The sequence below is a fragment of the Phyllostomus discolor genome, chromosome 2 (assembly GCF_004126475.2).
Source record: "Phyllostomus discolor isolate MPI-MPIP mPhyDis1 chromosome 2, mPhyDis1.pri.v3, whole genome shotgun sequence".
NCBI lineage: Eukaryota > Metazoa > Chordata > Mammalia > Chiroptera > Phyllostomidae > Phyllostomus > Phyllostomus discolor.
The window spans coordinates 99,952,499-99,975,854 of NC_040904.2; the positions used below are offsets into that span (position 1 = coordinate 99,952,499).

Here is a 23,356-nt window from a genome sequence, read left to right on the forward strand (position 1 = left end):
TCAGGACATTTGGGAAGAGACACCAATACAGGTTGCAAGGAGAATGAGCTGCTCTTGTTCTGCAGGTATTGGGGATGGTTGGCTTCCTGGAGCCACTGGGGTAGAGGAGCCTGTTTTCTTTGAATGGCCATTAGGTCTCCTCTGCATTGATCACTTCCTGAGCCCTGGTCATTTACTAAGGACTGAGGATACTAATATGAAGAACATATAGCTCCTTGGAGGAAATCAAAATGATGAAAATCAATTATAGCAGTCAACACTTATTAAGCTTTTACTTGAGTTCCAGATACTAAGCTAAAGTAAGAGCTTTACACACCTCCCAACATACCTTAAAGATCCCCATCACCTCGCCACAGAGGAGATTTAGAAAGGTTAAATAAGTTGGTGGAGTCCTCTAGCTAGTAAGTGCTGAGACAGAACTTAAATCTGGGCAGCCTGACTATGGGAGAGGGCATGTCTTTAACCATTCTTTGTAAGGGATAAAGGCCAACACTGTAGGGTGTCTGGTGCTGAGAAAAGACATCTAATTCAGCCTGGAGGGTTTGTTATAATGCCTGAAGAAGTACTAATTGGTAGTTACAAAATAGGCACAGGGAGTATAGTGAACAATATTGTAATAACTATGCTGCCAGGTGAGCTCTTGAATTATTGAAGGGAGCACTATGTCAAGTATATGAACAGTCTATCTGCTGTGCCTGATACCTAAAATGAATACAAAATAGTGTTGAATGCAAACTGTAATCAAAAATAAAAAAAAAGAAAACACCTTTGAGAGCAGGGACTCCCACTTGCACATTTAGTGTTTCTAGCACATTCACAGGTATATAGAGGTTAGAGCTGGAAGGATCTTTAAAGAACTGCCATTCTCACAGCCTAATTCTATAGGAAAGGTTTGGATAGGAGAAATGACTTGTCCAGTTTTTTAAGGGACCCTGCCAATTTGAGGATTAGGTGTACAGGTTGTGACAAGGACTGATGTGATGGCCCTGGCCTGTGTGGCTCAGTCAGAGCATCTACGAAAAGGTTGTGGGTTTGATCCCTGGTCCAGGCATATATGATGCTTCTCTCTTGCATCGATGTTTCTCTCTCTTCCTTCCTCCCTCTCTAAAAGCAATGAAAACAATGTTCTTGGGTGAAGATAAAAAAAAAAGATGAAGAAGAACTGCTCTGATGGCCCATGTCACCTGTTTGTGATTAGAAATGAGACTGTTGGGCAGTCTCATCTGGCAACTGAAACAATTGCCAGCCAACCTCCTTCCCTCATACATATGAGAGACTTGAAAAGTCATTTTAACAGGAATAGATTTGGAGAGAAATCATCTCCAACAAACATCTGCCTTGTTTGGAGCATTTTCAGTGTAAAGCAAGTATTAGCAGATTTGTCTCTTGGGGCCCATGAGAGTGAAGATATTAGATTCAAACTGAATGCCTCCTATATTATTTTTGCCAAATTCTCACAGGAAGATATCCATGGTGGGCACTAGCTGTTGCACACTGATACCCCCTCTCCTCTCTTTCCTTTTGATAGAACCCCATTTTTCTAAGGAGACTGGTGGAATCCCCTTTATCTGCACCCTACAGTGGAATGGTGTCCTGTCCAGGGCAGGGCCTGCCTTGGCCCTGAGCACCTGCATCAGTTCCAGCCACCCGGACCCAAAACTGAAAACTAATGATTTCGTTTTATTGATCTTTCTTAAATGTATGTATAGCTCACATTTATTTTAATGTTTAATATTACAAGTGTTTTGGGTCTTTATTTAGACCCAAAGTTTGATGGTATTTTTGTGACCAGAAAAATATGCTGTAGGAACTTAACTTGTTTATATCATTTAGCCTACAGCAAAATTGGTTCTCTACACATCATTTCATTTAAAATCAGTTTCCAAGAACCTACTGACCAAGTTAAGTGAGGACTTATTGTACTCATATCAAAGGAACTTTATTTATTTTTATCTTTATTGTATTTTTCCATTACCATTTAGTCCCCTTACACCACTTCCTCCAGCAATCACCACACTTATCCATGCCCATGAGTCCTTTTTCCTTTTTGCTCAATCCCTTCACCTCCTATCCTTTCCCCCGACCCTGCCCAATTGCTGTCATCTTGCTCTCTATGAATCTGTCTCTGTTTTGCTTGTCAGTTCAGTTTGTTCATTAGATTTCACATATGAGTGAAATCATATGATATTTATCTTTCTCTGACTGGCATATTTCACTTACCACTATGTTCTCCAGGTCCATCCATACTGTTGCAAATGGTAGAATTTTCTTTTTTTATGACTGAGTGTATTCCATTGTGTAAATGTCCCATAGTTGTTTCATCCACTCATCTACTGATGGACACTTGGGCTGCTTCCATATCTTGGTGTTTGTAAATAACACTGCAATGAACACGGGGGTACTTATGTTCTTTCAAATTAATTTTTGGGCTTCTTCAGATATATTCCCAGAAGTGAGATTACTGGGTCAAAAGGCAGATCCATTTTTAAATTTTTGAGGTATCTCCATACCGCTTTCCAGAGTGGCTGCACCAATCTCCATTCTCACCAACAGTGCCAAAGGGTTTCCCTTCCTCCACAGTCTCACCAGCACTTGTTGTTTGTTGATTTATTGATGGTGGCCATTCTGACAGGTGTGAAGTGATAACTCATCATGATTTTAATTTGCATTTCTCTGATGATTAGTGACGCTGAGCATCTTTTCATATGTCTATTGGCCATCTGTACGTCCTTTATGGAGAAGAGTCTATTCAGGTCCTGTGACCATTTTTTAATTGGGTTGTTCATTTTTTTGGTGTTGAGTTTTGTAAATGCTTTATAAATTTTGGTTATTAATTCCTTATTAGATGTTATCAATGAATATGCTCTCCCATCCTGTGGGTTATCTTTTATTGATGTTTTCCTTTGCTGTGCAAAAACTTTTTAGTTTGATTTAGTTCCATTTGTTTATTTTTTCTTCTGTCAAAGCCATTTTAGATGCTGTCTTAGCTTTCACTTTAATTGAGTTATTAATATGCATTGTTGAAGTCTTAAATTGAACTTCAATATCGTTTTCTTGGTTTAAGACCTAAAAGATGACAAAAAGGAAGCAGTACTTCTAAATTTCCCATACTTTGAACTTTTGTTACTTACTGTATTAGAAGGGTATGTGCCTTAATCTTCAACTAAATGCTAGTTTATTTGGGGACAAGGACCTTTGCTTAACTCATCTGTGCCTGCTACAGAAAGTGGCATGGTAGCTCCCCTGAGTCACTATAGCAACAATAAACAATAACACTCAAAATAGCTAATATTTGCCTGTGCACACTGTGCCAAAAGCACCGTGGGTGCCTTTAAAGCTTGGCTTCCTTTAACCCACATCAAATCCCTGTGAAATAAATAATTTCCTTCTTTCAAATGAGGAAAGCGAGGCTTAGAGAGGTTAAGTCACTTGCTCAAACTCATTCAGTTATGAAAGCATGGTCTGGATTCCTTAGTTCTATGCTTCCAAACAAACTCACGTCTAATGACCATTATATTAATCAGTATATAATAATTATACTAAACACAAACATATCAATATCAAAATATCCCCCCAATGGAAAAAAAAACCTCTGAATAATAGCTACTTGCCTTTCAGTGCTTATTATGTGACAAATACTATTCTAAGCAATTTATCTACCTTGGCTCATTTTATACTCACACTAACACTATGAGGTAGGTACTATCACTATCCACATTTTACAGCTGAGGACACAGAGCCTCTGTGTAACTTGGTCAGCGTCACACAGCTAAGAAGGGATAGAGCCTGGATTTGAACCCAGGTGGTTCACTAGCTCTAGCGCTGGGCTCTATGGCTCTAGCACTCATTCTCTTAACTATGCAGCACACTACCTCACAAACACAGAAATAAATTTGGACATACTTCAGATTAGTGATGCAATTATTGAAGTTGATTATAGTGACCTGTAGTGTAGCTGATCACTAAATATAAGACATTTAAATGTCAGCTCTCAAACTTTCTCTTTTTTAAATTTTCAATTTAGTTGTAAAATATCTTCTTAGAAGGACAAAACCCCAGAAATGAAAACTCTATCATCACTCTAGAAAACCACAACATGGAAACTGCACATTAACTTGTAGCTTCTAAACAGTTCACATCCAGGCCTTGGGTTTTCTAATTTGCCTCTTCTTCTCCCACCCTCCCTGGCCTGCACCTGGGCATCCTTGCTAACCTGGTGCTTTCTGGTGGGAGGCACTGCCCCTCCTTAATGACTGTAGCTTGCTTTGCCTCCTCAGTAGTCCCTCACTATACACCCCAACCCTTTCCATGTTTACTGGAACCTTGGGAGCTTTAGGGATATTTTTTCACCTCCTTCCTGTAGACCCTAGGGAACCCTGGTTTGGACTAGGATCTGAAGTTGGAACAGGGGGTGTTTGGGATACTGATTTTAAGGTAATTTCTAAAACAGTGGTCCTCAGTCTTGCCTATACAATTGTGATCAACTGAGCAATTTAAAAAAATTATTATTTGGGTTCCATTCCCAGTGTTTCAAATTTAGTTGGTCTGAGATATACCCTGGGCGCTCGGAGCTGCCAGGAGATTTAACGTGCAGCTGAAGCTGACCACCATGGTGTAAAGAGCAGGGTTTCTCAACTTTGGAACTACTGACATTCAGCACCAGTTAATTCCTTGTTGTAGGATAAGTTATTCCAGATAATTCCCTTGTAGAATGTTTGCCGGCATCCCTAGCTTTTACCTATTAGATGCCAGTAGTACCCTCCTCAATTGTGACAGTAAAAAATGCCCCAACATCTAGGCTTTGCCAGATGTTGGGGGTGGGGGTTGTAAAATCTTCCCTGTTGAGGACCATTGGTCTACAGCTGTTACTAGTAGCCTTGTATGTGAGAGAAGTCTGTCAAAAAGAAAGAAAGAGAATGCTGGCTTCTATTGCAGCCTCTCTGAGAGGAAAATATATAAAGATACCAAGGGGATCTGGCAGAAAACCCTCCTGCCATTGGAGGAAACCTAATCAGGGTGCCCTTCCCCCGTTTTTATAAAGGTTTTTCTATTTCTAAGCAAAGAGATAATATATTTTGGGGGAGCCTGGTAGAGGAAGGTATAGTAAGTGCTCACCAAACATTGTCAATATGTTCTGCAATTTGAAGTGACACAAATAATTAAACCAAGTTCACCATAGGCTAATTGGTATACACAAGAGTTAAGTTCCTATGGCATCTCCTCAACATTATAACAAAACAACATTGAACAAAATGATGATATTCAAGACTAGGGAATTAAGGAAATGATACAGATCTTTCTAGCTGATCTGAAGCACAACAAAACTAAATCTTTTTTTTAATTAGCATGAACAGCCTGGCTTGGGAGAAACACTGTGTCCGGCTGACAAGTTGCTGCCAGCAGTGGAGACCAAGTACATGGGTTTGGATGCTCAATGGATGTAAACCCAAAATGTTGCCTTAGCTTTAGGAAGGCTTTGCTGCCAAACTGATGATACAATGAACCTAAAGAGGTGAGAGTCTAGGTATGTATAAAGGTAGGTTTAGATAGAGCTCATTATGAAAAGGCCGAGTTTGGGAATAAAGTGTTTTAGTGGTTGTCTTTGTTTGGATCGTTCAGGAGATGGGCCCAGGAGGCACCAGAGGAGAGTGGGGAAGTGAGAAGAAAGGAAGCTGACAGCATGCATGGGCAGACTTGCCATCGTGGGCACGTGGAGCTTAATCTCAATGGACGTTGCAGGGAGCCAGGGTCAAACGTGAGCCTCTGAGGTACGGGTAGGTGAAAGAGCGGGTGTTTTTAATCCACTGATTGCCATTGTCATTGGCTGTGGGCTGCATGCAGGTCGGTTCGATCCTCAGCACTTTTGCCAGGTTCCAGTTTGGGCCTCAGGCAGAGTTGCCCCTGTGGTGCTGGCAACTAGAAGCACTGAGTTGGCACTGGGTGGTGATTGCTGATGGGAGGTAGGTCGGTGGGCCACTGGCAGTGCCTGCTACAGTGATCAACTTTAAATTTTATTTTAAGGTATTAACTGTTTTACTAGTTAACAATCTTGATTTTTTAATAAAGATTTCTCTATATTAAGGAACATTGGGAAGGCACGCCAATCTCTGCCACCCCCAAAGACACCTTTACCTTATTGTTTGAGAGCATGAAATACTGTCAGAAAACTGGCAGCCACCAGCCTCCTTCTCAGCTCCTCTTTCCCTCACCCCTTACATCCAGCCCATTAACAAGTTCTTCCAGGTTTACTGCAAAACACTTGGGAATTCATCCACTTGTGTCTCTGCTGCCACCTCATTAGGACAGTGTTGTCTTTTTCCTGGACCATTGCAATGGTCTCCTGGGCTCCCCAAATCCACTTCCCTTTCAGTTTCTGGAACCCACAAGGCTTCTTGGAATGCTCCTCCTCCAGACCCCACTCAAACCCAACCCCACCCTTCTAATGACTTCCTTCCTATTCTTTAGGTCTGGCTCAATGTCACTTCTTCACTGAAGACTTCCCTCTCTAAAGAAAAATGTTCTGCCCTGGCTTGTGTGGTTCAGTGATTTGAGTGCTGGCCTACAAATCAAAGGGTTGCTAGTTCAATTCCCAGTCAGGACACATGCGTGGGTTGTGGGCCAGGTCCCCAGTATGGAGCGTGCAAGAGGCCACCACACATTGCTGTTTCTCTCCCTCTCTTCTTCCCTCCCTTCTCCTCTCTCTAAGAATAAATAAATAAAATTTTTAAAAATCTCCTCTTCCCATCCATTATTCTAACTCAGTTTCTGTTTGTTTTCTTCTTGGTATTTTTTAAAAGATTTTATTTATTTATTTTTAGAGAGGAGGAAGGGAGGGAGAAAGAGGGAGAGAAATATCATTGTGTGGTTGCCTCTCACATGGCCCCCACAACCCAACCCAGGCATGTGCCCTGACTGGGAATTGAACCAGGAACCCTTTGGTTCACAGCCTGCGCTCAATCCACTGAGCTACACCAGCCAGGGCTCTTCTTGGCATGTTTCACAGTTTGTAATTGTGTTGTTTATCTCATGTGTCTCACTCTCTAGAATGTAACCTCTGTAAGGGTAAGGGACATACATGTCTGTCAGCTTGATCACCGTAGCCTTCATAGGCTTGCCATATTTAGCAAATAAAAATATAAGCTTCCCAGTTAAATTTGAATTCCAGAGAAATCCTGAATAGTTGTTTTGGTGTAAGTATGTCCAAAGGACATATTCAATTATTCAGAGTTTATTTGAAATTCAAATTTTACTAGCATCTTGTATTTTATCTCGTAGCCCTAGTTCCTGGGCCCTGATACATGGCTGACTCTCACTACATATTGTTGAATAAAAATCTGGTAGCAGCATATCAAAATTGCTACTATGGCAACAAAGTGGGGGCAATGTGCTAAACCTACAGAACTAAAGTGGTGACAAATACCACTTCCCATTCCTTTCTGTTCTGATGTGCCTGTCTCCTCATTCCAGGAGAATCCCATCAACTCACCTAGAGTCCTGGGCAGCCCCTGGGCGGGGACCGGCTGTGGGAAGGGAGATGCTAGGAGCAGCTTTCCTGCCCAGCACTGCCTCTGTTTTGTTGTGGTCTAAGTACAGGGACCCCTTGGGCTTATTTGGCCCAGATCTCCCCAGACTGTCAGCTCACTGAGGGAAGAGACAACTTCTTTCTTTTCACTTATTCATCCCTAGTGCCTCACTGTGTAGCTGGACTCATATATAGTAAGGACTCAAATCACTGCTGCCTAATGGACTGATAAGTGAGAGAATAGTAGGGTAACTAACTATCCTGCTTGGATTAAGACTGAGGGAGTTTTCTGGGGTGTGGGGCTTTCAGTGTGAAAAAGAGGCCGATTGGTACCCTCAGTGAAGGATGCTCACTCGGTGGCTGGGCTTCTTCCACCATCACTATACGGTCTGCTACATGACAGCTGGCTGACCTGGATGCCTGTCTGTTTAAGGATGACATTAGATGTTTGAAGCTCTGCTGACCCAGTTTGCTTCCCTGTGCTTGAACTGACTCCTGAGGCCTTTGCCTTGGCTTCAGCCTAAACTCATGGTCCTTACGTTGGCCCATCCTTCCTTGTGACTTGGTTTTTTGGTCTGTGGTAGATGCCCTGAACCGTGCTTCTAGAATAATGGCACTCAGGTGGACTGTGCTTCTAGAATAAAGGCTAAGCATGCGCAGATAGATCTCGGTCCAATCCCATGGACTCTGGTCCTGGCTGTTACAGGTCTGCTCTATCAAGAGCTGATTATGACCAATTGCCACTTCCACACAACACCAGCAAGTATTTATTGAGTAATTAAGCTGACAGACACAGAAATTCAGATACATTTCTACAAATGTCTCAGTCACTTGACGATAAAAAAGTGAATTCTCATTTTAACCCACCTCCTCCCCCAGTAGTGCCTGAAGTCATGAGATTCTAAAGGAACAACTAAGGTAGCAATGCTCCAATCTCAATTAGGTCCTGCTGGGTTCCTGGAATTGGGTGTGAAGTGGCTCTTGAGAGGCTCCCAGCACTTGTAGTAGTTCTCATCCAAACAATGAGAGGTCTTGAGCCCCCACTTGGTGACGGCCATACTTAGAGAAGACTCAAACATAAATGCCTGTAGGGAATGACAAGAAAGAAGAGGTGAGGTAGGTGGATAATGAAACACATTTGACTAGATGTCTAGAGAGAAGATGTGAGTAGGCAGATCTTTGAATAAAAAATCATGTGTGTTAGCATGGCAAGGAGAGCAGTCCCACGCCCTGGGTTCTGGGTCTGGGTTATAAGTGGAAGACCCTATGGTCTTGTTCAAGACCCTAAACTTCTCAGGGCCTCAAGTTTCATTCTATAAAATGAAATCAGGCACGTAAGCCTCTCATTGTTCTTAGAGCATTGTGGAGCTAAATTTGCTAAATCCAAGGGCAGAGGTGGGAGAGTCCTAGTAATATTCATCTTCTTAGGGGCGGTCATGTACTGTGGCTATGTCCTGGAGAGGGAGGCCACAGCCCCCACTTTGCGGAGGTGTAAACTATGTTTCAGAGCTGAGAATTGGCTTATCTAAAGTGATGGTAACAGGAAGTGGCAGAGCTGGGATTTGAGCCTTTCTCTTTCAGGACTCTGACCAGGAGATGAGCTGGGAAAAGGAGAAGAAGGAAAAGAGAGAGTGGTGAGGAAGCGGGGAGTAGGAGGCAGGAATGGCTGTAGCTGTTTTAGAAACCCTGCTCCGGAGGGAGTGGATGGTGGGTGCCCTACTGTGTGCGGGAGGTTTTTGTCTGCAGCAGTGAGAGTATGTTAAGCGCGTTGTACATTGTAGACATTCCGGCTTTGCTGAGTGCTGATTTTCCTACTCACTGTGACTTTTAAGAGTCAAAAAAACAAAATAAAATCCTATAATTCTTTTGTGCTCACACTAATAGAAATTTAAAAAGTATAGATGGGCAAAAGGAGACTAAATATACTCTGTGGCACAATCCGGAGAACCCACATTAATGTTTGGTGTCTAATACACATTAACTTCTTTTTGCCTACAACAGTGGAGATGATTGTCCCTGCGACTTCCCACGACAGGCTTGCTGTGAGGGCCAGATGAGATCATGTGCAAGTGCTCTCCACGTTATAAAGTGCTGTTCTGGTATATGGGTTTTATTATGGCCATTACTGTTGTCTCGTTGCTGACTGCTTCTCAGGATACTTGCTGTTTGACTGGAGTAAGAAAACCCCATCCCAGCTGAGCTATGAAGGCAGTATTGTATGAAGTTAATTTATTGCAAACTGGAACAGGGATGAGACATGTAGATGGGCTTGGGTCCAGATTATCTAAAGGGAAATGGTGAGGGAGGCACAAAGTTAGGGCTACGTGAAGTGTTGGGCCCTCTCCCACCTGGTGGCGCGGGCTTCCTGGCTGCGCAGGGCCTCCCAGCTCCGGAGTCCTCACACAGAAGAGCTCTCTCTCATTAGTGCTCCGAGCCCTAGGCATTAATTACCCAAAGTCTTGCTCTCATAAAAACAGCTCTGGCCTGTGCCTTGCTGTGGCAGAACATTGCTCTCTGGCAATACTGACTATCCCAAAGGTTATTGAGTAGTAACTGTGGAGTAGCCTGTGCACCCCCAGGAGCCTTCAGAGGCAATAGCTTAACTAAGATTCTCAGGCCATGTCTCACAGAGGAGCAGTATCTACAAGAGCTCTGCAGAAGCCCTTGCAAGGGGCAATGCAGCTGAGGTGAAGCAGATGGGACTCTTCTCAGCCTTCCCCTGCAGACCAGCCCTCCCAACTCTGGCCCTGGGATTCAGACTGAAAGCAAACTGCACTAGACAGAGGGACGGATAATGCTCCATGCTTAGTTAGTTTGCAAACTGGGTCAAGCGGGTCTGTGCTATTGATTTTAAAGTCAGATAGCACTGAAGGCATTTGTTTAAAAATGTAATGCAAATTTGCATATAATTTAGTATAGAATTACTCCTAGTGCTTCATAAACTCTACCTCCAAGAATGCAAAAATAAAATAACATCAAGTACCACAGCCGTCTGCAATTGTGTTCAGCCTTGATGTTTACAGCCTGACACAGGAGGAATACAAAACAGGTTTTAAATCCCATTGGTTTCATCCCATGCTGAAGGAGAGCAAAAGAAAATGTGTAAAGAACAGAGAACTGCTGCTCACAGTCTTGACTGCAGTGATGCAAACCCTTCTAGACCCTCCTTGGCTTGACATCCTGCAGGAAAGTGACATCCTACATCCTCTGCTACTGTGTCTCTAGATGAGGACCACGTTGAAAAGCAGGAGCTGACTTGGAGACAAAACATGCATACACAGGGCTGCATGCAGATAAGCCAAGACCCTTCCCATAGTATTAATAATACCCCCTTCCTTACATTTGAACAGTGTTGGGCAGTCTGTGAGGTTAAATTACAGCTACCTACTGGCTTGGTTACCATACCCATTCTACAGATGGGAAAAATGAAGCAGAGAAGTGATTTAGTCAAGGTCACACAGAAACTAAGAGCTAGGATTTGAACCCAGGCCTGACTCCAAGTCCAAAGTTTTTTCTATGCTCACTACATTAGGAGTTTAGTAAACACGCAGGGGCATGTGCACACACACACGTGGGAATAGACACACAGACACAGACTCTCCCCTCCTGACTCTGCTCTGTGACTTTGGAGAAGTGAAAAATAGACAGTTCTCTCAACAAGACTGGGGAACCCAGAGGCCACCAGGGCCTGGCATTTAACTTGCTCACCATGGTGCCATCAGCAATCCTCTCAGGCACCAGCTTGGCTTTGCTGGCCTTCTCGAAGCAGTCGGCATCTGGCCCGTGGGGAGTCATGGCGCTGTGTAGGCTGCCTCCTCCTGGCAGGAACCCACCTTGCTTTGCCTCATAGTGACCTTTGATGAGCCCCATGAATTCACTCATGCAGTTCCCTGGGAAGGTTGAAGCAGTATTATTTTTATATCCAAGGCAGACCCGTAAACATTAAGACCCTTCAAACATTATTTCTGCAGAATGACAAGAAGATAAGATTATCTGATACATTTTATTAAGATTAATAAAGAATACAGATTGACAAAAAGCAACCGCAAAACATTCATTAGTGTGGAATTCTTGGTAGGCAAAGCTCTACTCCCTGGACATGTGGATTAGCAGAGGTCTTCTATTCTACTGCCTGAAAGAACTTAGGCTAGATCTAAAGGAAATCAGACCTCAGAAAAGAATTTTAATAATAATTAAAATGTAAATTATAATAAAGAGTCGATGTACTCCATCACTTAGTCTTAATAAGCCTCATATCAAAAGTATCTTCCTCTGTGACTGGACGCCTTCCCAAACAGCCCCACAGTGGGACATGAATCGCTACAGTTCCGGTTCCCGGTCCAGAAGACTGAAGTGGGTGGTGTGTGTCGACAGACGGGCATGTAATAGATGCTGCATTCCAGCAAATACTACATTCTATATCTGAATCTGATATCATCTTATTCTTCCAATCTCGAAAATGGCTGTTAGATTCATTCTTTTCTATTTTGATTGACACTATCCTCATAGAATTGTGAAATCTTGAAATTGGAAGGGATCCTAACTTCTACTCAGTACAGAAGAATTTTCTATATCGTTGCTGGCAGGTTATCTCCTGTGCTCTGCTGGCATGCTTCTGGTGAATGCAAGCTCTCTACTCAAAAGAGCTACCTGAGCTCTCAACTACCCAAGTCCTCTACTTAACAAAGCTCAGGGTGTTAAAGAGATCTTTCACATTAAATGAAAATTTGCTTTCACATAAATTAAATACATTGGTCCTAGTTGTGTTTTCTTGAGCCACACAAAATTTGACAAAAATCACGTTCCCATTCTTTCAAAAGTATGTTTCTAGTGAAATAAAACTTTTTGTTAGAATAGCAACACATTTAGAGCAAGAATTAAAGTAATAGGACACCTGGGTAAATTTAAGTGACTTTCCATTCATCCACCAGCCTACTCATCCACCCCCCCATCCATCTGTCTATTCATCCATCAAATATATATAATTGGACGCTGTGCTAAGTACCGATGGAGATGCATAAGAAATAGCCTGTCTAAAATTACTCGTATTCTGTTCCAAGGCAGTGCTAAGAGTACAAACCATGAACACAGAAGAAAGATATGGCAGTGGCAAAGCCACACATTTGACATTATCAATGTCCCACCCCTCTTCCTTGCTTGTGAAGTACAGCCAAAAGGTAAACTAAGCAGCCATACCCACCCTGCCCAGGCAACCAAATGCTGCTGTAGGCCCCTGCAAAAAGGTGTGGCCCAGGTCATAGCTCTACGTGTTTCCCCGTGAAGCAGAAACAGAGGAAGAGACGTGACTGTGAGCGTCAAGTGTTCCTATTTTAAAAGTTCATGACTTAAATATGCAGCCACCCCCCTCATGCCAGTGTGTGTCTTCAGGGTCGCCTTCATGGCCTAATTTTGAGAAGAGAGCAACACAGAACTCAGCTTTGATCTGAATATGAACTTAGGTAGCAATGGGTTTGGTGGTGATACTTCTATATCATTTTCTGTGACTCAAAGGGCCATGGAGTGTAGACCTTGCCTTTCTGAGTGGTACTGAAACCACTTGACCAAGGCGCACAAAGGTGATTGGAGGCAGTATTTCTACACAAACAATTCTCCACTTCTCTTATAAAATCACATCAAAGTAGCAACGATTTTGATTTTTGCTAAAGCAATATTTTAAATACCACCAGTAAAAAATCATTTCTAAGTTGGGGCTCTGTGGTTTTGCCAACTAACTTGGGGCAATCATACCTTTCCTGAGATCTGCCAGTCCAGGGCCCAATTGATCTGAGACTTTTTTAAAAGGTTATTAAGAAGCATTTCACAAGGCCATTTGTTTCAGGCAATCTGAATGACAAACCAAGATCAAGGAGCGGGTTGAGGGCTGTGGCACAGTCGCAGCCTTGCCCAAGTCAGGCTGCTCTGCCACCCCCTCCTGCCGTTTCCTCACACCCAAGATCTCCTGCACACATCAGAATTCCTTGACTAACAAAATGCAAAATGCAAATTCTGAGGTTCCACCTCAAAACAGACTAATTAAATTCTCTGGGAATACACACTGGAAAAGAAAAATGCATTCTAAGTGATTTTCATGTCCCCTAATGTTCTCCAACTGGGTCCCTGGAACAGTAGCATCAGCTTCACGTGGGAACTTGAAATAAATGCAAATTGTTGGGCCCTACCCTGAACCTATGGAAGCAGGAAGCCTGAGGGTGGGCCCAGGGACGTGTGTTCTAAGGAGCCCGCTGGGTGACTTGAGAGCATACCCACACCGAGAGCCATTCCCCCAGGCACGTCAAGGAACCTGGATACAAGAACTCTGTGAAACAGTGAACAACGAGGACTAGCCTGTGAGGCACAGGTTCTAAGCCAGAGCAGCCCTCTCCTTGACCACAGGTCCTCTAGAGACTAATTTGCAGGAGAACAGGCAGGGCCTGTGATGGGCTTGACATTCCTCAGAAAGGACATAGTTTGTTACCACTTTATGCACAAAGCATCTGGTCACTAATTTTCTCAATCATAATGGAGTCACCAGAAAAGGTGCTGGGATTTGACTATGTTTGGCCTTCTGTCCTGCCGACCTCTGCAAAGGCCTAAGTTATCCCTTCAGTGCACCTTTCCATCCTGGTGAGCCCTGGCCTCTTGGGGCTGGTGTTATGAGAAGAGTCTCATACACACAGAAGGCCCTGAGGTTAATTAAGGAAAGGATTTAAAAATAATTTTAGATTTTATTTATTTGCTTTTAGAGAGGGGAAGGGAGGGAGAAAGAGAGAGAGAGAGAAACAGTGATGTGAGAGACAAATATCGATTGGCTGCCTCTCAAATGTACCTTGACTGGGAATCAAACCAGAGAACCTTGCCTTTGGGGGATGATGCCCAAATCCACTGAGCCACACTAGTCAGGGCGACAAGGATTTGTTTTTAAAATGTTTCAGTTGAGAGTTTTTCCAGAACTCTATGTACAGAAATGTACTCTCTAGGAGGTGGAATTGTACATTGACCTTTAGGTTGCATTTTCAGCTAGCTACTGCACAATTAAAAATGCCAACCTCACTAGGTACAGCTATGAAGTAACTTATTCCTGTGATGAGTTCACATATTAAGTCAGTATTTGTTAGGTGCAGCACTGTGCTGGGCACCCCAGTGCATGGTGGTGAGCGTCCGCTCTGGCATCAGACTGCCTGCAGTTAAATGCTGACTCTACCACTCAACCATCTGTGCAGCCTTGAGCAAGTCCCTAACCCTTCCTGTCTCAGTTTCATCCTCTAGGGAAAAAAGGGGATAATGATACTACCTATCTCTGACAACCGTTATGAAGATTAAATGTTAATACTTTTAAAGAACTTGGAACAGGGTCATAAAAAAGTCAATAATTGTTACCTGTTCGTAATAGTAATATTAATAAAATGGATTTCATAAATTGTGTTTTAAGCAACAAATGTTTTGCAGGAACTGCTTCCAGAATAGGGTCCGTCCCCTAGTGTGGGCTGTCGTCTGCTCTACCCTGCCAAAATCATTGAAGAAGGCACACATTACTGGTTCTTGAACCAGATTTAAATAAACAACAAATTAACCAACATTCCCCCTCCCCCAAAAGAAGTGTCTGAAACATAAAGACATTTCTTCCTTTCAGCTCTGAATGGAGGGTGCTGGGGCGTGGAGGGATTGAGTGACAAAGAACAAAGGCAGAACTCACAGACAGGAACAACAGTGTGGTGATTGTGGGGGAGGGACTGGAGGTAGGTGGAGGTGGAAGAGGATATAGAAGGGATAAATAGTGATGGGAAAAAAAAATTGAAAAAAAAAAAGAAACTTCTTGCTTCACACTTTATCAGGCTTTCTACCTCTCTTCAGGGCCGGAGGAACTGGGCCTCAGCATTACAGAGTGTTTTCTCAGAGTCAACACTTTTAGCTGCTATCTTAGCAGCTAAAAGTCTGGGGAGCAGCCCCAGGCCTCGGGAGGCAGGATCTGGAGCTCCAGCCAGGGCGGGGCACCCAGAAACACCTCCGGCTGCGTTCCCAATGGGCAGTGCTCACTGCTTTGCTCTCTCTTTGGCTCTCAAATGTGGCTTGGCAAAAGAGAGACTTACTGTGGTAATAAGGAGGCCTGAAGGTCTTATCAGCAACCCCCCATCGGGGTGGAAAGATGACAAAGTCAGCGATGGCCACTCCAGGGCGGAGAGACTTGGCAGTTAATACTGTGAAAATGGATGGGTCCTGTGAAAGGACAAGGAGAGGCTGAACACACGAGGAAAGGGAGGTGACTGGACAATGACACACACACCCACACATGAAGGGGCTCTCGAGTGACACTGTAATTTCTGATCAAACCACACAGGCCGGGCTCAGAAGCCAGGGCTTGTCAGGTAGGAGCAGTAATCACTCCTCTCACTTTCCCCTCTTGCTGTGCGTGAAGCAAAATGAATTAACACCAGCAAAAAGAATTCTGAGCTGCTTTTTCTCCCTGCTGAGCCCATTTCATGTAAGCACTACCTTGCGGGCCTGAGGAGCAGTGGCGCCTGCCTCCCAACCTGAAGTCAGGGTGACCAGAGCCAGGCTGCTCGGCAGGGAGCTCCTGGCAGAAAAGATGCTCCGAGTTAGGTGGAGATAGAAACAAAATACCCAAGTTGTGGTACAAATGTAGGATCTGCTTCTTTTGGGAGGCGGATCACAGACTCCAGACAGCATTCGTTTGCTTTCTGATGCTTGTTTGACTCTCAGATTTAAAACACACCACCTACATCATTGGTCTGGGTGGTGGTAGTAGAGGAGGGAGTAGGTCAGGGGGCACTAGAATGATTTTTAAAGAACTTTACAATCTTTTCAGTGGAAAGGTTCAGGTACAATTTAATTAAAATCAATGATCATGTTTGCTTTTGGATGCCATGCTAAGATCTGAATTCAAAGATGATTGAGATCTATTCCCCTCCCCTTTAGCATTATTGGTGGAGGGGTGGGGAAGGTGGACCAAAGGATTAATAAAACAGGTGCAGGAACAACTAATCACAGCAAGGGTCCAAGGGCAATCTAGCTGTGTTAAACAGAGATCCGAGGGAGTACAGAGGAAGGAGTGCTTGTCTCTGCCTGAGAGGGTCAGGGAAGGCTTTAAAGAGGTGATGACATTTGACATAGGCTTTGAAGAATGAAAGGAGAAAGAGAAAAAGAGAGAAAAGGAGGAAGGAAGGAAAGGAGAGAGGAAGAAAGGAAGGAAGGAAAGAAAAAAGGTATTTTAAGCACAGAAAACAGGGGAGACGTTAAAATGCACACAGGTAACAGGGAAGACATTAAAACGAACACAGGTTTTTATTAAGAGGCAAGAATGCAAAAGCCCAGGTGTATTGGCAGAAGGGAGAGGTGAGAGGTGGCACTGGAAAACGAGTCCTCAGCCAGCTGACAAAGGGCATCAAATACCACGCTCCAGGGCTCAGATGTAATCCTGAACCACAGGGAGCCTGCAAAGGTTTGCTAATGCAGTGGTAGGATAATCAGACCTGAATTTTGGACAAACAGCTACAGCAGCAGCACAGAGGAGGTGCAGCCTGGGTAAATGCAAGTCAACAAACCAACCCTCTTTGCTGTGAGAGTTAACGTTTCTTCATCTGTCATGAGAAATGATCTAAAACTGCTTAAGGACAAGGCAGTGAGGCTCAAATAAAGCTCTATCGATGTCTCAGGATCCTTTTTCACGCTGTTTTGGGCTTGATGCCTCATTTTCTTTTCCCTTTGGTTTTATTCGGTGTTGCTGTTCTTTAGAAAGGTAGTTTTGTCTGCTCAGAGATACACTGAACTGGCCCAGAGTAATCTTTCTGTCTTTGGGCCTCTGCCTTCTGCTCTAATTACACCTCCAACTTGTGGGTTGAGGCTGCAAAATGCACCTTTCCCCAGGGCCCCAGGGCTAGCACTTTATCAAGAGTGTGGGGCCTCGGGGGGCCTGCACTGTAGGCCCAGAACCTCTTTGGGGCCCCTTAATTGAGTGAAAAATATGACCAACTTCATACTCTAGAACTTCTTTGGTTTAAATTCAAGCACTGAACATTATGAGTAACTTTATAGGATTGCTGTCTGCTCCACTGCTGCTAGAAACAGCCAGGAGTGGAGGCGCTAAAGTAGGCGCTAGAGCAAGTCACCCCTTGGTATTTGTGGGCAAGACGGAGAACGTCCCAAATCTAGAAATGTCCCTTTCTTGTTGCTCCATCACGAACACTAGCAGTTGATTTTCTTTTGGGGATAGACTTTCCATGAAGAAAATAAGTTTTTAGCCATCTGCGGCAACTCTGTATGTAGAGAATGGAGCTGTGTTCATGGGTGAGCGTTGAATGTCTGGCCTGGCTTCCTCACCAGCTATGTTATTTTCCCCTTCACCAAAGCCTTGCTGCAGATGATTCAAATTCCTGTAAGCACAATGACAAATGAGTATATTGCAGGTTTCCAAGGGTGACACTGGAAATGTTAAATCTGTGAATCTTAGGCGTCTACTGTAAACCCCTCTCACCCAAGGGTCGCCCACTTCTCCAAGGACCCTCTAGGGTCCAGACTTACCGCGTGGTCAAAGGCCACTGCATTGATGACCATGAAGTTCTCCAGGTTGTACTTGTAGGGGGTATAGTTCCCGTGCCAGGCCACGACATTGAACGGGGAGACATCCTGATTGCAAAAGAACCAGAAAGGGGCCATCTCAGCACCTAATGCTTTCATAGCTGTGATTCCAGTTTGTACTTGGCATTACTCTCTCTTTTTGGATTTGATTTTGTCCTCATAATTTAATAATACCATCTTTTGGGAGAAGTATAACCCTGAATCATTCTGTGGTTGCTTCACACGCCCTCAAAGTATCCCTTGTTTATCCACTAACCCTACTTTTTTAGTTCATGAGCTGCAGCTGCCTCTGATCACATGTGCAGAAACAAGCATGGTACATTCTTCAAGCAGTGCCTTTTCGACAATTTTTAACACAACTGTGAGAATCTCTGGATGCCAGCAATTCTCAGACCATCTGGGCCACCCTCTGGGTTTCCTGGTGTGAAGGGCAGGCACTAGCTATGACTGTTTTCCAGGTAATTGCTGCTTAGAGGAGCTTCCAGGAGACATAGTGCCTGGGCGGTGAGTGTGGGAGGGTGAGAAGGTCTCTAAGAGGTCCAACCTCAGGGGCTTGAGATTTCAGAGCAACCCTATGGTGATGCTCCTGGAGCCTGCCCTGGAGTAGGAGAGGACCAGTGTTCTATCATAGGAAGGCTGCCCTGCTGCAGATATGAGTCTGTGCTGGAAACAGCATCCAGTTCAGAATGTTCTAAGGACTTTACTGGAGAGACTACTCACAGAGGAGTGACTGGTGTTAAGTGAACTGACTAGAGGTGAGTGATGTTGAGCCTGAGCCTACGAACAGTGGGAAGACACTGCCGTTCCTAGGCCTGTGGGACATGGGAAGGAAATGCTACAGGATTCCAGCAAGAGCTCAGAACCACGAAGAAGGTCTGCCCAGTGGTGTGCTGGTTCATATTTTACAACCAGCAATCTGGAAAAATACAAAAACTGATTTCTGGGGTATAAATACTCTCACCATGATCATTTTTAAGGTACTGATGTGATATCACTAAGCGCAAAGCTGGGAAAAGATGCCAAACCAGTATGAACTAGCTCTAGCACGCCTCTGGGGCTGCTCAGCACCAACTGAGATCGTGGAAGGGTGCAGACCCAAATAGGGAGGAAACAGGGGAAGAAAAACCCCAACTTGTCTTTCCTCTGCCCTGCAGTTTCCTGTGAGGACTTCCCACTAGTTGAACCCAACCCAAAGCCAGCTGGCGGGGAAGCCTGCGTGATACCGTCTGTGTAGGTCAAGCTCCCAGGGCACAGATTGTGGCAGAGAAGGGAGATTGGATCAGTGGGAGCTCACACAGAGAACAACCAGCCCAGGGGCCGCTTAGAAAGTGGAAACTACTGGGGCTGCTGGCTGCCCCTAGGATGATGGTTCTCCATCACTTGCATGTCAACAGTAATATGGAGAACATGCTTCCAATGAATGCAGATTTCCGCACCCCATCTCCAGAGATTACTGTTTTTGCCAAGCTGGAGTAGCGTCTAAGGAACTGCATTTTGAAGAAGCCTCTCTGATGATTTGATTCACATGGCCTCTGAACCACAATTTGAGAAATCCTGACCCAGAGGCTATGAGGGTAACAATGTGTTAGTGAGGGTGACCATTAACCCTCAGGGGCTAATTTTAAGTGCCAAACTAATTGACCTCTGCTGGTTAGCATGGCTTCTAGATGCTGTCCAAGAACATGTCTTGGTAAAATACAAAAGCAGTAAGTCAAAGGGCAAAAAATAAAGCAAACAAACAATGGTAAGCAGAAGAGATCTTTGGATTATGTTGTTAAATAATTACTCTTTACTAATATATTATATATTCAGTATATTAAGGAATAATATATACTAAGTATATACTATGTATTATATAAAATACGTGAATTATGTACCTATATTTTATAAAATATATGCTAATATTAATATATATTATAAATCACATATTATGTTGCAACTATTATTTTTGTTATTATCTATGCCTTTGCTTATCTCCTGAGTTTTACCAGGCTGGTGAGGTAAACCAAATCAAGGTAATTCTACTTGTTTTGTGTACTAGTTTTGCCATTGCTAGTATTTGAAATATGGTGGCCATTGATGTATGTAAATCTTGGATGACCTGCTTGTTAACTCACTTCCCTTTTCAGAACATATACCCTGCCTGTACATTATGTTATTCACTGGATTTTCATTACTTGGTGAGTGGAGAGAGCATGACTGATGGATAAGTTTCTACCATTTACTGTGACATTTGGTAAATTATTTGTCACTCTCTGGCTTGTTTTCATGGCCACAAATAAGGCAAAAAGTACTTCATGTGTAGTAGCTTAGTAGTGTAGTAAAGATGAAAGAATACAATGTGTATAAAATATTTAACACTGGCCTTGGCAATTAGTAGGTGCTCAGTAACTATTCATTCCCTCCCCTGTTTACTGACCCCCCTTACCTGTTTGGAAGCAAACAGTTTTCCTTGGTATTTATTAATCACAGTGTAACCACCTGGCACTTGGCGGTCTTCATACCAGGCAACAGGTATCAAGAAATCACGAGGATTGGCCAAGCCATTGGCTCCTAGAATACAATGACCCATAGTTTCTTAGACACTTTTGAAGTCACATAGGAAAGAGGTTCATGGTTGCGCAAAGAAAAAGGGCTTTCTTCTACATTAAGAGCAACCCTACAATTCACTTTCATTGTCCAAGGGCTCATTGGATGCCCAGTATGGTGCCTTTTTAAGAGGAGCCAAAGAATTTGACCAGGAAAAAACAATCATTAAAGTCATCTTCATCATTGCTAACATCACCTCCCAAAGTTGTAGTGAATATGGTTTCTAAAACCACTATCTCATCACTGCAGGGGAGGGGAGGAGAAAGGAGGAAGACTAGAAAAGAGGAAAGGGGAAGGGCTGATAGAAATACTAGACCTTTTCATCTCCAAGAAAACCTGGGTGACTCTAGAACTCACCTGCAGTCCTTGATCTATAGGTCTTGAGAAAGAAAGGGTTAAGTACTGTTGCCCCAGGTGTGCCTCTACTGCTCAGACAGAACTCAGATTCAATCCAAGGCTGTAAAGTGCTCTCCAGCCTGACAAATCCATCAGGGAGAGAAGTGTTCAGGACTTCCCTGCTTGCCTTTGCTTTGCAAGTGTTCCCTCCAGGGAAATAAAATAAGTCAAAAGACCAAAAATGAAAAGTGTAAGTGCAAAAACATAATTTAACTTTGAGAGGAGCAACATGGGGAGTGTTTTATCATTTCCAGTTCCTAGGGCTAAAAAAAATAAGTCCCCAGCTGGTTAGAAAATCACATGTGTTTTCCAGAGGGTGCAAGTTCCACGGAACCTGGAAGCTCCACTGACTGCAGAGCAGCAGGAAGCCAGACCAAAGCGGGAAGAGCGGGTGGTGAGCAGGATGACAGACGGCCTGCCTGGCTCCAGCTGCCTCTCTGCTGCCTCCCACCTTCCTCTGATTGTTAGGATCCTCCCAGGGGAGTGACCAGAAGGCACAGGCTAGCCTGTTCCTGTTTTGCTCTAAAAAAGCTGTTGACAAGGAAGAGAAGAATTGGGAGGTGTGCTCGCCACCTTCAGCAAACATGCCAAAGATGAAACCAAGGGCCCAATTTCCCGGCCACTCTTTTCAGTCCAAGAGATGTTTTGAGGACAATCCCTCCTACCACCTTCAATTCTCTCCTGCATGTCCTGCCTCCAGCTGGCCAGAAGAATCAGGAGTAGGGGGATCTTAGCCCACTTTGAAAGTTTTGAAAGTTTTAATCTGCCTCAGGAGGCTGTGGTTTCTAGCTTCTTCATAGCATTGTGTGTTATACCTTTTGGGACTCTTAAGTGTTTAGATTTTGTGGTGTGTGCTCAGCAGGACTGTGAGGTTCATAGACTATGTGCCTCTCGGTCTGTTTCTCCTTTCCATAGGAATATAGCACCTGCCACTTTTATGGCTTCCCCACTATGTTCTCTACACACAACTAACTGACTTAAGAAAATGATATCCCTTCTATTCCCAAAGCTCATTCCCTCTTGTGTGCTTTTGCTTAAGCTGTTCCCTTTCTTCATTTTTCCCCAACTTTTCATCAAGAATTAGCCACATCTCATCTCTTCTGTGAAGCTGTTCCTTTTGACCAGGCCTACAGTATCCCAAACTTCTACATCCTATGCGGCATACACTGCTCTCCAGTGGTCTATATACTATTCTAGAGAGAAATTTATGTGGGTTATACTGGGTCATTTTCTGTTATATATGCCATGCACCTGTGTGAAGATGCTGTGTTATTCCTGATGAGGTTCTGTCACTACCCTCAGCACAGTATGGGAGGTGAGACAAGCTGATGGATGAATACACAGATGAGCTAATAAATGAAGATTTCATTTCTCGGTAGGGTCAGCCATACTACACGGAGCCTCTGAACTTAGGTTTGAAAAGAAAGTCTGGCATTGCTCAGGGAGTTCTAATGGGTTTCTAAAATTACCAACTGCTCTTGGTCTTAGAGAAGAAGTTGCCTAGAGGAAAGTTAAAGTTTGAGTGAGATAATGAGGGGAGAAGGATGTTGAACTCTCATGCAATTATTCATGTCCTATATCTCAAGCCAGGCTTAGAGGCTTGTAGTGAAGATTTACCAATCGGTCCCAGGTCAGGCAACTCAAAGTGGACGCCATAGACCTCCAGGATGTAGCCCCTGGTCTCCTCGAAGACATCTATGCTGAACCGCATTCCTCTCTGGAATAGGAAGCAGAAACTGGTGTGTGTACCCCCAAATAATACCTGTAGCAATGAAGAAGCCCCAGAGGCACAGCCAACCCTACATGTGAAAGTAAAGCTATGGTCTATTGAGTTAGGTTTGAGAGACAACCAACTCAAAGATGAGTCAGAAAAAAAAAATTTAAATCCTAAACATGTCTGTGCCCAAACTAACTCTAGTCTAATCTTTTATTTGGTTCAGAGATAACAGTGCCCAGATTTGGCCACAATTTTAAGAAATCCGTTTTCACTGCCCCCCACCCACATCAAGGGCCTTAGCCAGAGTGTGTACAGCTATTTAGGAAAGTGAACTGACATTGCTCTTTGCTTTGTGATTGTGTGCTATTTTAAAACAATGCAGGCACCCAAGCCTGCTTACCCTTCTGCACAGGAAGCCTTCTGTGTAACTCAAACTCCCCTCCGCCCCCATTGCCGAGTCATAACAGAGAAATTCTAGAGTTGGAAATAGCAGCAGCTGCAACATCTGATTGCTTCCAAATTAGAGAGAGTCGGGGAGA

At 43.8% G+C, this 23,356-nt stretch overlaps 1 protein-coding gene across 3 annotated transcripts in view; it reads right to left on the reverse strand.

Moving 5' to 3' along the window:
* Window positions 1–8,266: 8,266 nt before the first annotated feature.
* Window positions 8,267–23,356, reverse strand: part of HGD (homogentisate 1,2-dioxygenase) — a 41,191-nt gene continuing 26,101 nt past the window's right edge. For 2 of the 3 annotated variants that reach the window (XM_028504557.2, XM_036018143.1), the window contains exons 9-14: window positions 22,718–22,817; window positions 20,544–20,668; window positions 18,059–18,163; window positions 15,610–15,736; window positions 11,231–11,412; window positions 8,267–8,607 (exon numbers count right to left, since the gene is read on the reverse strand). In XM_028504557.2, the coding sequence (XP_028360358.1) occupies window positions 8,458–8,607; window positions 11,231–11,412; window positions 15,610–15,736; window positions 18,059–18,163; window positions 20,544–20,668; window positions 22,718–22,817 (789 nt within the window). In that variant the 3' untranslated portion in view covers window positions 8,267–8,457. Of the gene's footprint in view, window positions 8,608–11,230; window positions 11,456–15,609; window positions 15,737–18,058; window positions 18,164–20,543; window positions 20,669–22,717; window positions 22,818–23,356 lie in introns of those variants that run through there. The other variant, XM_036018144.1, reaches the window with a different exon arrangement.